At 43.8% G+C, this 19,121-nt stretch overlaps 1 protein-coding gene across 1 annotated transcript in view; it reads right to left on the bottom strand.

The window, feature by feature from the left end:
* The window catches only part of LOC139468064 (uncharacterized), a 39,412-nt gene extending 22,861 nt beyond the window's left edge, over positions 1–16,551 (bottom strand). The window contains exon 1 of the mRNA XM_071249771.1: positions 15,580–16,551. Within this exon, the coding sequence (XP_071105872.1) occupies positions 15,580–16,354 (775 nt within the window). The 5' untranslated portion in view covers positions 16,355–16,551. The remainder of the gene's footprint in view (positions 1–15,579) is intronic.
* Positions 16,552–19,121: the final 2,570 nt, after the last annotated feature.

Raw genomic sequence — 19,121 nt, 5'->3', positions numbered from 1 at the left:
CACGGATTACTAATCCTGTCAGTAAATTTACGATGTCTGTAAAAACTCATGATAAGAATGCACCTAAAAAGTCAAACTACCACATACATAATTCATTAACTGTTACATGGTCTTGGGTGATAGGTAAACTGGTAAACAGATTATATAAAACACATACTTCATTTGTAAACATACCAATAAGATATCCCACATAAAAAGCAATCTTCAAAATAATAATCACAGATTATTCTCAGTATAATTATAAAATACTTCCAATAATTGGATCATTTTATAGAGTGCATCACCAAATTGTTGGAACACTATGTGTGCTGACAAACATTAAAAGCAATAGTCCAGCCATATGACGGCGAGGGGGTTCTCTGTTGTCGACAAAAATAACCTTGGTCAGTTGTTTAACTATGATCTTAAATATCGTGAGCAACCTCCTTCTAATTGGGATCACATCTGTAAACTCATTAAGGACGCTGCGAAGCATATACCAAGAAACGGGCCAAGAGAGATTAGGGACGTGTTGAATGGCTTTCAGAGAGGCATAAGTCAGTGTGGGGTGTTGTCATTGGTGGAATGCACAAACTAAAATGAGGAAACAGAAACGGAGTGAACCCATTCTGTCCCAGCCAGCTGTCATCCAAAGTAGTGTTGACCTACATGAACAGTTTTTTTCCCCACTGACGAGGACTCAAATGACATAATCATGACATAGAAGCATCACTTCATTAATTGTTTGGTAAAAAGACCTTGGTATAAGTGACAGCAAATAATGCCACTTATGATGCCAGTACCATGCATCGGTACCATCAACTTTTGACTTGATTCCAAAATTCCAAGAAAATCCGTAAATACAAAGAAATATATTCCCGGGTCCAGCTAATGTACACTAGCCTTCTTTCTCAAAGGTTAATCATAATCCTTAATACAATCAAAGAGGGATTTTTTATATTCACAAAAAATATTTGAGACAAGTGGAATTATTACCATGTGGATTCTAAATGAACAAGGTTCAATTCTGTCTATACAGTATGACATACACAAGACAGTATGACATACACAAGACAGTATGACATACACAGAACTGTATGACAAACACAAGAGTGTATGACATACACAAGACCGTATGACATACACAAGACTGTATGACATACACAAGACCGTATGACATACACAAGACAGTATGACATACACAGAACTGTATGACATACACAAGACTGTATGACATACACAAGTCAGTATGACATACACTAGACTGTATGACATACACAGAACTGTATGACATACACAAGACAGTATGACATACACAGAACTGTATGACATACACGAGACTGTATGACATACACAAGACAGTATGACATACACAAGACTGTATGACATACACAAGACTGTATGACATACACAAGACAGTATGGCATACACAAGACAGTATGACATACACAAGACTTTATGACATACACAAGACTGTATGACATACACAAGACTGTATGACATACAAAAGACAGTATGACAAGAGGGGGGACTTCCAACTTTCCATAGTCCACTTTCCCTTTACGTCGAGCAATATTCCTGCAGCTCCAGGCTTGGTGTTTACATTTCACAACTTTTGAGGTACAATCGTGCATGCTCTTTCTGCGATGATTTCAATGAACGTCATTCGGCTCATGCTCAAAAGTTGTTCGATCAAGGTTGCAACATTCAAGGCCTCAGTAAAGCTTTGAAAAGTTTAGTTGTAGACATGTGGAGGACATTTCAAAATTTGACGCGAAATGATGTCAGATGCAGTTTCATATTTTGACTTGTACTATATGTTCCGGTGTTTTTCAGGTGTTTTTCATGCCTTTGCATGTGTTTGTGACGGGCGCCACCGCTCAGGCGGGATACGCTCACTAATTTTGCGTACAGCTAGAATCATCACTATATGATAATGATTCACAAATGCATTTTCATGATAAAGTCGGAATTGTACAATCGACTCTGCTTTTAGCAGAAATTTGTTATGAATATGGAACGGGTTTTGACGCCAGTAGTAGTAGTAGTAGTAGTAGTAGTAGTAGTAGTAGTAGTAGTAGTGGTAGTAGTAGTAGTAGTGCTAAGCAAATCCGGGTATTCGGCGTGGCAAATAAACAGTATAACCGCCAGGCCAACTCACCAGCCGACCCGTGAAGAAGATCCGGGGTAGAATAGGTCTTCAGCAACCCATGCTTGCCTTAAAAGGCGACTATTCTCGTCGTAGGGGAGACTAACGGGATCGGGTGGTCAGGCTCGCTGACTTGGTTGATGCATGTCATTGATCCCAATTGGGTGGACCGATGCTAATGATATCAATCACCGGATGGTATGGTCCAAATTCGGTTATTTACAGACCACCGTCGTATAGCTGGAATTTTGCTGAGTGCGGCGTTGAACAACAAACCAACCAACCAACCTCACCAGCCCGACCGTCGTAAACATACCGCACTGCAGGGTGTGCGTGCAATGAGACAAAGAATCCTTCCAGACGACTATTTTTTTTACAATTTAAACGCAAAGGAACATGTATACAAAGGAAAACCAATCCATTAGTCCAAATGTCTTGTAATCCAGACGATGTCTATGGGAACGGTGCTGTCGGATTAGCAGGGTTTCACTGTATTCAAATCTCAACAAACTTGATGGCGCATTAAAAGCTACATAACAAACAACGTGTCCGTCTATACTGCTTTAAAACTAATCTCCGTGTAGATACAGATGTAGAGCCACGTGAACACACACCACCTCCTGCACGGCCGGCCAAATTAACCATAGATCTTTTAAGTGAAAAAAGTAATCTTTAATTCAAGCATCAAGAGATGTGGACGGTGCATTGAAGTAAATGTTGAATTTGAATTAGAAGGACCGTGATATCAATCGATAGTATGTAGATTCGATGTTGCAATAAGAAGAGAAGGCTTAGAATCGGGGGCTGGTAGTGATTAATGTGAATCTAGACATCCCCTGGCACGCCGAGCTAGGTTTTATAGTGCTTCCTAGTGTAGCAACTATCGCGAGAAAGTATTTCAGGAATATTCACGCGTGAGCAGGTCCGTCGATCCCGACCACATGAGAACGATGTATTGCAAGTGTTCAGTTACACGCGGTGGGTGTGTTCATGTGTCGTATTGATCTTCATCTGCTGCACTCCAGGCTGCTCAGAGCGCCCAGCACGGTGAGACACATCTTACAGCCATAGAAATTCATTTATACGTGCGTTATAGTTTAGTATGTGCACGCTACCAATTCGTTAGATTAAGGTACTTTAACAGATGTATAGCTCGGTGTGTATGTTTGATACAATCACAACGAAGATGGAGATGGTGCGATATTTTATATGAATTGTGGGAAAATATTAATTTGTTAAGGAGTTAAGAGGCGTTTAGTGTTTCTCTCCACATCTCGATTCTAAAGATAGCTGCCTAAATACATTTGTTGTGAATATATAGAGATTCTCACTGATGTGCTATACATATGCAACAAGAATACGTGATATAGACAGTGCATGCATTAGATAGGTCATAAACGGGTGAGGTGAGGTGAAATGGGGTTTAACGTCGCGTCCAAGATTATTGCACTTATATAGCGACGTGCATGCATATGTGTGTGTGTGAATGTGTGGCTGGTTGTACTAGTCCGGACTGATGACGATTTTTAGTGCTAGCCAACCGAGATACCATGCCGCAGTTTAACATGAATACCCCAATCATACACAGTATACTGATTCCGAGCCGACCAGTCCTAGTTTTAGTCCTTTTATGCCGAGCGCCAGGCTGGGTAACAACAAGTACCATACATTAACTTCTTTTGGCATGACGCGGCCGGGGATCGAACCCCAGACCGTACGCTCTCCGGGCATACGCCCTAGCTCTTGACCACGGAGACATTTATAAAGACAGATATGGTGAACAGGGTGATAGATTGGAATGAGTGAGTGAGTATAGTTTTACGCCGCTTTTTTAGTAATATTCCAGCAATATCACGGCGGGGAACGCCAGAAATGGGCTTCACACATTGTACCCATGTCGGGAATCGAACCCGGGTATTCGGCGTGACGAGCAAACGCTTTAACGCTAGGCTACCCGACCGCCCCGTGATAGATTGGACGTATAGGTATATGAATACAGGCATGAAGAGAAGCAGGGAGTATAGAAAGATATATGTAAACATAAATGTGTATAGAAAGTAGTAGGTACAGGCAGGAGAAGAGAGCGGTATATAAGCCAAGCATAGGCGAAAGTGAATATACAGACACTAGCATTATAATACTAGGTATATTTTATTTTCAAAATATTACTTATTTGCATTAAACAATATACCCGTTATGTACCATTGGCATCTATATGGTTGTTTTATTTCACACACATCAAACAGCAATTAACCAAACTACAGAAATGCCATCACATGTATACGTCTGGAATAGCAGGTGTCCACATACGAAGGGGAAACACGAGTAGGGAGTCACGAGGAAAGAGATAAGATGAACGCTGAGACGAGGTAAGGGATAAGATGAACGCAGGTACTGAGGTAAGGTTAAGATGTACGCAGATACTGAGATAAGGGTAATATATACGCAGGTACTGAGGTAAGGATAAGATGTACGCAGATACTGAGGTAAGGGTAATATATACGCAGGTACTGAGGTAAGGATAAGATGTACGCAGATACTGAGATAAGGGTAATATGTACGCAGGAACTGGGGTAAGGATAAGATGTACGCAGATACTGAGGTAAAGGTAATATATACGCAGGTACTGAGGTAAGGATAAGATGTACGCAGATACTGAGGTAAGGGTAATATATACGCAGGTACCGAGGTAAGGATAAGGTGTACGCAGATACTGAGGTAAGGGTAATATATACGCAGGTACGGAGGTAGGGATAAGATGTACGCAGATACTGAGGTAAGGGTAATATATACGCAGGTACTGAGGTAAGGATAAGATGTACGCAGATACTGAGGTAAGGGTAATATATACGCAGGTACTGAGGTAGGGATAAGATGTACGCAGATACTGAGGTAAGGGTCATATATACGCAGATACTGAGGTAAGGATAAGATGTACGCAGATACTGAGGTAAGGGTAATATATACGCAGATACTGAGGAAAGGGATAACATATATAGAGGTTATCACGCGAGTGTGTTTGGGGATGGTAAATATCCTGCATTAGGAATAAACATTTTATTTTGCGAGCCTTGGCGAGCTAAATACATAGTGTTTATTCCTAATACAGGATACTTACCATCCCCAAACACACAAGCGTGATAACCTCTTTATCATATAATGTCATTCTTTAATTTGTGCTTCAAAATCGCTTTCCCTCTCTCAAAAACATTACCGAAACATTGCGAGTTTTCCTGGAATGCGAGCATTTATATTTACAGGGTAAGTGATGTGTCAGTCAGACAGTGACAGTAGCCAATATAGTTCCAACTGAAATCTCTTTCTTATACAGTGGCGAAGCAACATATACGCAAAAACAACAATTGTTTTTAATTGCCTTTAGCGGCAATCGATCGGTCTGTTTGCTAGAGTAACTGCCCTTTGTCAAAGGGAAGCTACTCTAACCCTAGTCTATGAGACGTCACGGCCACGGTCAGACGTTGTTGACAGTCGGTCTGTCCTGTCATAACGTTAAGAAGTGTAGTCAGTTGTACACACAGCGACAAAAGGAAACAAGGTAACAATTCAAACATATTTCGGCCAAATCTAACTATTTTAATTTGTGGAGAAAGGTTCAAGCCGCAGAGGTCTACAAGCACAGATATGGCTACTGACCCCACTTGGCTAGGCCTCGTGCCCTCGCAAAATTGTGTCGAAATTTATATCTCCAAAGTTGCCAAAACATATAAAATGCCTTAGCTACGTCACAGTTAGACACTGATTTTCAGTATATTAGACTGTTCTTTTGATAATGAAAGCAATAATAATTTTATTATCTCTGTAGTTTGTCCAGATTCCCGATGGTTAATTCTGACTCGATCGCCGAATGACGAGGGCGACGGCATGTTTGTTTACAAACAGTGAAAGTAGTCCCTACTTGACCTTTGATATTTGCATCTCTATCCGCATATGACCCCAACGGATATCGTTTTTATCCGTTGGCTTTATCCTGCCGTGAAACCTACCCATTATATGATAAACACAGATACTGAGGTAAGGGATAACATATACGCAGATACTGGGGAAAGGGATAACATGTACGTAGATACTGAGGTAAGGGATAATATTACGCAGATACTGAGGTAAGGGATAACATATACGCAGATCCTGAGGTAAGGGATAACATATACGTAGATACTGAGGTTAGGGATAAGACGTAAGCAGATACTGAGGTAAGGGATAACATATACGCAGATACTGAGGTAAGGGATAACATATACGCAGATACTGAGCTAAGGGATAACATATACGCAGATACTGAGGTAAGGGATAACATATACCCAGGTACTGAGGTAAGGGATAACATATACGTAGATACTGAGGTTAGGGATAACATATACGCAGATACTGAGGTAAGGGATAACATATACGTAGATACTGAGGTTAGGGATAAGACGTACGCTGATACTGAGGTAAGGGATAACATATTCCCAGATCCTGAGGTAAGGGATAACATATACGCAGATACTGAGCTAAGGGATAACATATACGCAGGTACTGAGGTTAGGGATAACACATACGCAGATACTGAGGTTAGGGATAAGACGTACGCAGATACTGAGGTTATGAATAAGATGTACGCAGATACTGAGGTAAGGGATAACATATACGTAGATACTGAGGTTAGGGATAACATATACGCAGATACTGAGGTTAGGGATAAGACGTACGCAGATACTGAGGTAAGGATAGATGTAGGCAGATACTGAGGTAAGGGATAACATATACGCAGGTACTGAGGTAAGGGATAACATATACGTAGATACTGAGGTTAGGGATAAGACGTACGCAGATACTGGGGTAAGGGATAAGACGTACGCAGATACAGAGGTAAGGCATAAGATATACGCAGATGCTAAGGTAAGGGATAACATATACGCAGATACTGAGGTAAGGGATAACATATACGCAGGTACTGAGGTAAGGGTAATATATACGCAAGTACTGAGGTAAGGATAAGATATACGCAGATACTGAGGCAAGGGATAAGACATACGCAGATATTAAGGTAAGGGATAACATATACGCAGATACTGAGGTAAGGGATCAGACGTACGCAGATACTGAGGTAAGAGATAAGACGTACGCAGATACTGAGGTAAGGCATAAGATATACGCAGATACTGAGGTAAGGGATAACATATGCGCAGATACTGAGGTAAGGGATAACATATACGCAGATACTGAGGTAAGGGATAAGACGTACGCAGATACTAAGGTAAGAGATAAGACGTACGCAGATACTGAGGTAAGGGATAACATATACGCAGATACTGAGGTAAGGGATAAGATATACGCAGATACAAAGGTAAGGCATAAGATATACGCAGATACTGAGGTAAGGGATAACATATACGCAGATACTGAGGTAAGGGATAAGACGTACGCAGATACTGAGGTAAGAGATAAGACGTACGCAGATACTGAGGTAAGGTATACGATATACGCAGATACCAGTAGCGAGATAGGAAGCACACTGTCTTCCACAAAGCCATTTTGGAAATACTATCTGGAAGCCTTTATCATCTGAAACCAGCTGGTAGTCGATCAAATATCCAGTATATTTCATCAACATTCCACTTTATGACTCCGACAGTCCTTCATCCTTGATAGACGAGAGCAGAATAAATTCCAATTATGCCTGAAATGTCTTTTAGCACCGACCTCCGTGCAATATTTCACCTCATATCAACCAGTGGTTGATGGCAACAGAGACAAAGCGATCTTTACATTCGTAATGAGCTCCTAAAGTTCATATTTAATGGTTTACACATAAAGTCACCCGGCGATGAATGTCTTCCTAGGCGTAATCTGCTTCGCTATACGACACTTACGCTACGCTAATTGTTACTCTGCTGGGACTAGAACCAGTTGGTTTCTTAATATTTCCCACTACTTCTCATTATGTCGACGGTGTAACTTGTGATACGTTTCTACTGGCAACGCTAACGTCAAGCCGCTACCTGATCGTGCGCGTTGGCGATCCTCGTTGGAAAGCTAGCATCTATTGTCTTCATCGCCAAACAAGCACGAATCAGTGATACTAATCGTAATGCGGATGAAGCCGGCAAAATCGCCAATAGAAAGCCCTATATCCGACCAGCTCGGATCAACTCGCCTACAATTCAGGCTTAATCGCAAAGCTTGAAGATGTGTGTTATGGTGTTAGCTCTCTTGCACTGTGTTCTGCTCGCTGTAGGCGGCACACGGTGACTTACTGAACTACCGTGCTAAAGTGTCGTTGCACACAAGGGACATAGTGCTACCTAAAGTGGCCCTACGCGCATTACATTTGCGAAGGCTATCCTAAAGATAAAACATTACCATGTTACCATGACAACGAGAGGGGACAGAGGGCCGGGTGGTCTGACGTCGACCATTGTTTTTCAGAGTTACGTACCCTATAATGTCAGGATCCGTTGATCGTGGGTTCGAATTCTAGATTCACCCTGATTATGATCCTTACTCCTACTCAGGATTCCCGTGCTCAGCTTCACAAAGGTGACAAAAGTGTTTGAGCCAGTGTCACATTGGCCATTCCTTCCATAATATTCGAAAGCGTCGCGATATAACTGTATAACTTGTAACTGAAATTAAAGTTTATTAAACCAGACTCCCTCACTCACCCTCAACCACTAAGTCAGTCAACGCTTCAATTACTTAAAGATATGAATATCGACCCAGGCTGGGCGCTCCATACGAGTGTGGGTATTTATTCTGAGATAATTCACAGACATCGAAAAAGATGCAGCGTATGCAAAGCTAACTTTGACTGCTGATTTTTAATTTTAAATTAACCTATTCGTAACAACTATCAGTCACATCAGAATATTATTGTGGCTGAAACAACCTCTTCAAATATACGGGGTCTATGTCGTGAGTGAGCAGTACATCCAGCTGTATCAAGTGTGGCCTGTAAATAGTCTCAGTCAGGTAAACCAGCGACCGACGCACGACAATACGTGATATCGGAGTACGGTTTACACACAATTAGTCAGAACACACGACCGTCTGAACCTAATCAGTCGACTCCTGCGACACACGTCGCAACGAAGATGTATTCTTCCCTTGAGTCCCCACGAGAATGGAGAAGAATAGAAGTCGCTGTTCTGAGAATGTTAACACCGGTGTCAGTAGAGGTACCACGGCCTCCGTAAACGTCTGCCTTGAGAGCGGAAGGTCCGGGGTTCGATCCCCGGCCACGTCATACCAAAAGACGTGAAAAGATGTTATCCTGGCATTAAGGGTGCTCGGCATTAAGGGGCTAAAACCAGGACTGGTCGGCTCGGAGACAGTACACTGTGTCTGAGGGGGGTATTCATGTTAAAGTGCGGCATGGTTTCTTAGTGGGCTAGCACTATAAAATCGACATTAGTCCGGACTAGTACAAGCTGCCACACACATGCACGTCGCTATATAAGTGCAATAATGTTGGACGCGGCGTTAAAACCAATTTCACCTCACCGGTAACGGTACATGACGGAAGGTCTAGGTAGAGGATGGTTGGTACAGAAGAGAATCTCGTCATTGGTTCTGGTGTCATCCTGGTAATGTCGAAGAAAAAAATGTATCTTTCAGATGATCGGGGGGGGGGGGGGGGGGGGGAGCACGGGAGACCAGTCGTTCAAGGCGCCGCAGTTCGCTGCGCAGAGTTGTGTCCATTGAGCACGCCAGAAACCTATGGTTGTGGGTTCGAATCCCGGTTTGCCCCGATTATGTTTCTAGGTTTGTCATCACCATACCCGTGCTCCTGGGTTTCACCGAAGTGGTATACGTCTGAGACCTGCATCACTTCGGGCTTTCCTCCCACATTAAGCTGACACGCCGCGATATAAGTGGAATACTGTTAAAAGCGACGCTAAACCCAACCCAGTCACTCACTTAACACATCATCTAATCGTATGAGGTCTGCGCCAGTAATTGTATTGATTGTTTCCTAAAACAAAAGAACAATTTCCCCAGTTCACCTTTTTCACAAGGACGTGAACCAAAACACGAACTCCTACAATACTGTCCACCTACCCAGGCCCAGCGTGCGCGGCTGACTCGTAATGATATCAATCCTCTTGCATACGTATATGTATGTACACTGTGGGGCCAGGCTGGAGGTGCATTAATACATTTTCTGTTTAAATACCTACACGTACAGCCTAATAATGGGGCATGTCCAGAAAACCACGTCAAGACTGTGTGCAGGACACGTACAGCCTAATAATGGGGCATGTCCAGAAAACCACGTCAAGACTGTGTGCAGGACACGTACAGCCTAATAATGGGGCATGTCAAGAATACCACGTCAATACTGTGTGCAGGACACGTACAGCCTTATAATGGGGCATGTCAAGAATACCACGTCAAGACTATGTGCAGGACACGTACAGCCTAATAATGGGGCATGTCAAGACTGTGTGCAGGACACGTACAGCCTTATAATGGGTCATGTCCAGAATACCACGTCAAGACTGTGTGCAGGACACGTACAGCCTTATAATGGAGCATGTCAAGACTGTGTGCAGGACACGTACAGCCTAATAATGGGGCATGTCAAGACTGTGTGCAGGACACGTACAGCCTTATAATGGGTCATGTCCAGAATACCACGTCAAGACTGTGTGCAGGACACGTACAGCCTTATAATGGGGCATGTCCAGAATACCACGTCAAGACTGTGTGCAGGACACGTACAGCCTAATAATGGAGCATGTCAAGAATACCACGTCAAGACTGTGTGCAGGACACGTACAGTCTAATAATGGGGCATGTCAAGAATACCACGTCAAGAGGGTGTGCAGGACACGTACAGCCTTACAATGGGGCATGTCCAGAATACCACGTCAAGACTGTGTGCAGGACACGTACAGCCTTATAATGGAGCATGTCCAGAATACCACGTCAAGACTGTGTGCAGGACACGTACAGCCTTATAATGGAGCATGTCCAGAATACCACGTCAAGACTGTGTGCAGGTCACGTACAGCCTTATAATGGAGCATGTCCAGAATACCACGTCAAGACTGTGTGCAGGACACGTACAGCCTTTTAATGGAGCATGTCCAGAATACCACGTCAAGACTGTGTGCAGGACACGTACAGCCTTATAATGGAGCATGTCCAGAATACCACGTCAAGACTGTGTGCAGGACACGTACAGCCTTATAATGGAGCATGTCCAGAATACCACGTCAAGACTGTGTGCAGGACACGTACAGCCTTACAATGGGGCATGTCCAGAATACCACGTCAAGACTGTGTGCAGGTCACGTACAGCCTTATAATGGAGCATGTCCAGAATACCACGTCAAGACTGTGTGCAGGACACGTACAGCCTTATAATGGAGCATGTCCAGAATACCACGTCAAGACTGTGTGCAGGACACGTACAGCCTTATAATGGAGCATGTCCAGAATACCACGTCAAGACTGTGTGCAGGACACGTACAGCCTAATAATGGGGCATGTCAAGAATACCACGTCAAGAAGGTGTGCAGGACACGTACAGCCTTATAATGGGGCATGTCCAGAATACCACGTCAAGACTGTGTGCAGGACACGTACAGCCTTATAATGGAGCATGTCCAGAATACCACGTCAAGACTGTGTGCAGGACACGTACAGCCTAATAATGGGGCATGTCAAGAATACCACGTCAAAAAGGTGTGCAGGACACGTACAGCCTTATAATGGGGCATGTCCAGAATACCACGTCAAGACTGTGTGCAGGACACGTACAGCCTTATAATGGAGCATGTCCAGAATACCACGTCAAGACTGTGTGCAGGTCAGGTACAGCCTTATAATGGAGCATGTCCAGAATACCACGTCAAGACTGTTTGCAGGTCAGGTACAGCCTTATAATGGAGCATGTCCAGAATACCACGTCAAGACTGTGTGCAGGACACGTACAGCCTTATAATGGAGCATGTCCAGAATACCACGTCAAGACTGTTTGCAGGTCAGGTACAGCCTTATAATGGAGCATGTCCAGAATACCACGTCAAGACTGTGTGCAGGACACGTACAGCCTTATAATGGAGCATGTCCAGAATACCACGTCAAGACTGTTTGCAGGTCAGGTACAGCCTTATAATGGAGCATGTCCAGAATACCATGTCAAGACTGTGTGCAGGACACGTACAGCCTTATAATGGAGCATGTCCAGAATACCACGTCAAGACTGTGTGCAGGACACGTACAGCCTTATAATGGAGCATGTCCAGAATACCATGTCAAGACTGTGTGCAGGTCAGGTACAGCCTTATAATGGAGCATGTCCAGAATACCACGTCAAGACTGTGTGCAGGACACGTACAGCCTAATAATGGAGCATGTCAAGAATACCATGTCAAGACTGTGTGCAGGACACGTACAGCCTTATAATGGAGCATGTCCAGAATACCACGTCAAGACTGTGTGCAGGTCAGGTACAGCCTTATAATGGGGCATGTCCAGAATACCATGTCAAGACTGTGTGCAGGTCACGTACAGCCTTATAATGGAGCATGTCCAGAATACCACGTCAAGACTGTGTGCAGGTCAGGTACAGCCTTATAATGGGGCATGTCCAGAATACCACGTCAAGACTGTGTGCAGGACACGTACAGCCTAATAATGGAGCATGTCCAGAATACCACGTCAAGACTGTGTGCAGGACACGTACAGCCTAATAATGGAGCATGTCCAGAATACCACGTCAAGACTGTGTGCAGGACACGTACAGCCTTACAATGGGGCATGTCCAGAATACCACGTCAAGACTGTGTGCAGGACACGTACAGCCTTATAATGGAGCATGTCCAGAATACCACGTCAAGACTGTGTGCAGGACACGTACAGCCTTATAATGGAGCATGTCCAGAATACCACGTCAAGACTGTGTGCAGGACACGTACAGCCTAATAATGGAGCATGTCCAGAATACCACGTCAAGACTGTGTGCAGGACACGTACAGCCTTATAATGGAGCATGTCAAGAATACCACGTCAAGACTGTGTGCAGGACACGTACAGCCTTATAATGGAGCATGTCAAGAATACCACGGCAAGACTGTGTGCAGGACACGTACAGTCTAATAATGGGGCATGTCAAGAATACCACGTCAAGAGGGTGTGCAGGACACGTACAGCCTTACAATGGGGCATGTCCAGAATACCACGTCAAGACTGTGTGCAGGACACGTACAGCCTTATAATGGAGCATGTCCAGAATACCACGTCAAGACTGTGTGCAGGTCAGGTACAGCCGAGACTGTGTAACTACTGTGTCCTTAATTAAACTCTTTGCTGTACAACCAAGGCTATGTCAACGATTTCAACCATCTAAGTCTTTGCAGGACACGGTCCGCAGACTAAAATGTCCAACTAAATATTTGCAGGACACGTACATCCAAGGCTAGATAGAATACCATGTCAATCATCTAAATCTTAGCAGGGCACGGTCCGCCGTGACTGGACAGACTAAAATGTCATGGAAACGTACATCCAAGACTAGATAGAATACCATGTCAATCATCTAAATCTTAGCAGGGCACGGTCCGCCGTGACTGGGCTGACTAGAATGTCCATGACACGTACATCCAAGACTAGATAGAATACCATGTCAATCATCTAAATCTTAGCAGGACACGGTCCGCCGTGACTGGGCAGACTAAAATGTCCAGGAAACGTACATCCAAGATTAGATAGAATACCATGTCAATCATCTAAATCTTGACAGGACACGGTCCGTCGTGACTGGGCAGACTAAAATGTCCAGGAAACGTACATCCAAGACTAGATAGAATACCATGTCAATCATCTAAATCTTAGCAGGGCACGGTCCGCCGTGACTGGGCAGACTAAAATGTCCAGGAAACGTACATCCAAGACTAGATAGAATACCATGTCAATCATCTAAATCTTAGCAGGACACGGTCCGCCGTGACTGGGCAGACTAAAATGTCCAGGACACGTACATCCAAGACTAGATAGAATACCATGTCAATCATCTAAATATTTGCAGGACACGTTCAACAAATTAAAATGTCCTTCAATAAAATATTTGCAGGACACGTACATCCACCACTGGGTAGACGACCAATGTCCGGTGTCTCTATCTGTGCCAGACACGTTCTACTTAAGACAATTAGACAGTACGCCGACTCCGCTATCAACTGTTGGTCCATCTATAGGGACTTAAGCAAGTAATCATTGCTACAGGACACGGAACAAAGCTAAGATTGATGTCTTTCCTAAGCTCCGATCGTATCTGTGTATAAGTAAACAGGATACAAACTATACTCAATGTGCTAAATACGCCGGCCACTTGAACAAGCAACTCCTGCTTAACTTGACAATCAATGTCAAATACGCAGTAAACTGCACACATGAGATCCTTGAAATTCAATCGTTCTTGCTAAAACTCAATTTCCAACCCAAAACCTTGATAAAGAGCGCCTACTGCCGCAGATCGACATCTCAAGCAAACTATCGATTGAACAAAACATTCACTGGCAATTTGCGACGATGTCCTTTTTCCACATTTAAAAACCACCTCCATGTTGTAACACACTGTAAGTGGTTACATCTCCACATCCATCTCATGTAGCACACACACACACACTGTGGACTATATACCGAACTGGTGCACAGCGACTAGGTGCCTCCTGTCGCCAGACAGCGCCATACAGAATGCAGTGAAACAGTTTCCCTGTCAAGTCTGGCTGCCACGTCCAAGAACAACTATCATATGAAAGTAACCAAGCCACGTCCATAATCATCCATCATCGGCACGACCATCCTCTCAGATTTAGAACTCACGGATATTCACTCTTTTGCGGAGTACTAATATTTCACCTGAAAACATTTCGCTGTTCTCATTTCGCCGATATAATATTCAATGAAATACACTTCATAGACATACCGTGTATACGAAAACATTCTAATAAATTTTTAACAATTATGACAAATATTTAATTTGAAAAAGACTTTGAGTCAATCTAAGGAACTGGTAATTTATTATAGAGTGGGTTGGATAGGGGTGGGGGTCAGTGGGAATCGGGGGAAGGTCGCCCCAAAAATGACATTCTCTATGTGAGGGTAAAAAAATAACACATATTCGGGGAGGGTCGTGAAAAATGGACAGTTTGTAATGAAAAAGTGTTTTTCAGGGGCAAAATGTACAAGGACATGGTGAGGGTCAGCCAAATTATCACAACCATTAGGGAAGGGAAAATATTTTCTGTACATTAGTGCATCAAAACCCTCTGACACACCCACACACCCCAATTCCCGATATAAATGACCTTACTTACTTACTTACTTTGGAGATTTAACGTGCGCTTTCCGACTGATGCGTATTTCGCACACGGTATAAATGACCGGTCCCTAATTAATTTAAATAAGCTTTTTTTGTAAAACAAAAAGAATGATCTCACCTATTGTTGTGTAGATGATGACAATGAAGACAGACAGCAGCAGGGCTACTCCGATTGTAACGAACACAATGTTTAAAACTCGTTTAAGTACAATGTACTCCTCTGGATGATCCCTCAACACCACATCACAGTCACGTCTGCCCTTCATCCTGTTGTCTCGCATGACGCTGGTAATACGCTTCCATAGAGGGTGCCTGGTCGAGGAATGCAGCCTATGGGAGTCAGATTCATCACTTACCACAATTTCAATTGCACGTGCATCCATGGTAACAGATGAAGCGTCCATTTCCATTTTACCTCTTTTCCCGCGCACCAACAAACTGTCGTCTGCTCCACCTGCAGCACGCGCCGTTCTTTCATTCGATTTCTCGCCTGATCCACTAGCATTTCTCTCAGACATGCGCAGTGTACCGCATCCGGTATGTAGCACACTCTTGTGGACATCTGTTGTAGCATCTCCGTTCGTTGTCTGTGTGCCAGATTTAGCTGGTATTGTATCTAACACAATGAATCGATTTTGATAGTAAACAACATTTCTCAATGTACTACCAGGGAGCACGCCTGGAAGGTTTACAGAAGATTGTTCTTGTTTAGAACTTTGGTTTGCCGATGTGTTATCAATCAACTCGACTTCTGGCCCCTTCGATTTTCCCTTCCTTCGTTTTGTGTTAGTCTCCGTAGTCTGTATCCCGCCCCCGGTGTCCTCGATCACTGCGTCATGCTCTAACCCCCCGTCACTCTCACCTGGCCCACGGGCCGCCGCCTTCTCGTCCATTACCCCAACTGTGGCACAGCAGCCAACTCCATTCACTCATATCACCGTTGGTTCATTCACAAACTGCCCCAGGTAGCACGTGAGAGCTGCGACCATCAATGAACGAAGGATGGTCGTAGCCAGGACACCCGGCCGATTCATGCTCCTGCCGCAGGTACGCGTAACTCCGTCGCCGAGGCAGGCTGACAGTCGGACGGGGAGCGGGCCGGGCGGCAGATTACTTCTGATGCGGTGATGTCACACTGTGTCTGCTAGCAACCGGTTATCATATGGGATGGAGCCAGCTCCTCAGTATAATCACAAAACACCGGTCGCTGTCACATTAAATATTAAAAAGCTCTTCCGACTAGCATGAACGTACTCACAGTTGTAGTAATGCAGTAGTAATTGTAAGGGGTCGGAGGCGGCAAGCTGGCCATCGTCTTCCACTGTCAACACGACTACAGCGTTTATCGTTCTATCACGTCTTACGGATGAATATTTAATCAAGTCTAGGTAATTGTTCGCCAATTGTTCCGCCTAGCTGTGTTTCTCGGGTTGCCGGTTGTAGAACTGAAGATGGCAGAATGCTCCAGTCACGGGACCGACTCTAATCTAATTTCCTTTGCTAATTACATATTGTGTGTACGAGGATGTATCTGCCTTTTGGAATTGTCAGGAGCTTCGTTCATTTAATGTTTAGGAGCCTTTCATGTATACATTTGTTGCTACAGAGAGGAATGGTGTATTCAACACATCGTATGTGTATTCACTTGACTATAGAGATTTGTTCACGCGTCGTTTTCCGAATTGAGATCAGCATTCTGAAAGGGGTATTCACGTTGTTACTTTCAAATCATTGCTAAACAATAGATTCCGTATCTTTGTCCTCAAGGTCATGTCTCCAATTGGGATGGAGGGATGTATCCGAAAGGCGAAACTGATGAAGGTCCATTGGTCACAATGTGCACCCCGGTTGATTGTGGCTACCATGCCCCAGCTGTGTGCCTATTTGGTTAGATAATAGGTCAATGATTTTCATGTCCCAGACTATGTACAGGCCACTATGATATAGTTGGGGAGCCCATATTCACTGAACCACGGCCATGGGATTAGTCCGCGTACTGTGTCTGTACTCTGATGATCACGTTTCAAGCAAAAGTCTCGTGCCCGAAAAGTTCTGGAGCATCATTAAATGATCAGGTGATAATGAATGTAAAAGCTACCCTTTGAAACAGGTGCATTCAATTTGTCTGGTCATTTTAGTCGGGGTAGAATAGGTCTTCAGCAACCCATGCTTGCTGTAATGCTTACGACAATGTTTGTCGTATGAGGCGACTAACGGGACTTGGTGGTCAGGCTCGCTGACTTGGTTGATGAATGTCATCGTATCCCAATTGAGTGGATCGATGATCACGATGTCAATCACTGGATTGTCTTGTCCAGGTTCAATTATTGACAGACCGCCGTCATATAGCTGGAATAGTGCTGAGTGCGGCGTTAAACAACAAGCAAACAAACAAAAGTTATTTTAGTAATTTAGACAGAGATACCACTGATGATAATGTACATGTAGATGTGATGGGTGCACATGCGACTATGCTTGTCGTAAAAGGCGACTAATGGGATCGGGTGATCAGGCTCGCTGACTTGGTTGATGCAGGTCATCGACCCCAACTGCGTTGATTGATGCTCATGATGTCAATCACTGGATTCTCTTGTCCAGACTCGATTATTTACAGATCACCGTCATATAGCTGGAATATTGCTGAGTGCGGCGTAGAACAACAAACAAACAAACAAAACATCGTGCTGGTGAGTTGGGTTGTCTTGTTACTAAAGAGAAGATTATGTCGTGTGTCCAAGAAAACAAAATAACAATGCTTGTGGTTAAAGCAATACAAGTAACAATTACGCCAAAGCCTTCATTCATATTATGATGCCGGCTTTTGTTAATGTATTTAACCTAAAAGATCATGGAGGTTTTCCACAAGCTTGATCTGATGGTTATATAAGAGCCATCTTTAAAAACAAGGGCAGCCAAGCCGATCCTGACAATAACAGAGGCATTTCTATTGTTAGCTGCTTAGCTAAGCTCTTCTGCAAGTGTCTCCAAGCATCTGCAGAAAGTCTTTAATTATACTCATTTAGTAGGGAAGCCCAAGCTGGTGTTCGTGCGTCTCACTCCACACAAGACACTATCTACTTTGTTGGCTCTAATTGGTAGTTTTCAAGATTTAAAAAAAGAAATTGTTTTGTGCTTTTTGATCATAGTAAAGAATTCGATACAGTTTGGAGAAATGGTTTGTAGATTGCACGCAGTATTACGTAAGGTCAGAATGTTAGAAGTTCGAGCTATTTGATCAGCGACCCCCTCCGTGATCTCGTGGTAGAGCGTCTGCCCGGAGAGCGGAAGGTCCAGGGTTCGATCCCCGGCCGCGACATACTAAAAGACGTTAATGGATGATACATGTTGTTACCCTGTCTGGCGCTCAGCATTTAGGGACTAAAACAAGGAGTGGTCGGCTCTGAGTCAGTATACTGTGTCTAAGTGGGGTATTCATATTAAAACTGCGGCATAGTATGTTAGTAGGCTAGCAGTGTAAAATCGGCATCAGTTCACACACACACACACACACCACACACACACCACACACACACACACACACACACCACACACACACACATGCATGCATGCACGTCGCCGTATAAGGGCAAAACTCTTGAACGCGACGTCAAACCCCATTTCACCTCATCTATTGATCAGCACGTACAGTTACTGTTTGGG

Source organism: Haliotis cracherodii, unplaced genomic scaffold (assembly GCF_022045235.1).
Source record: "Haliotis cracherodii isolate W230 unplaced genomic scaffold, xgHalCrac1.p SCAF_1, whole genome shotgun sequence".
Taxonomy (NCBI): Eukaryota; Metazoa; Mollusca; class Gastropoda; order Lepetellida; family Haliotidae; genus Haliotis; species Haliotis cracherodii.
This window is presented reverse-complemented; position numbering and strand designations above follow the sequence as displayed.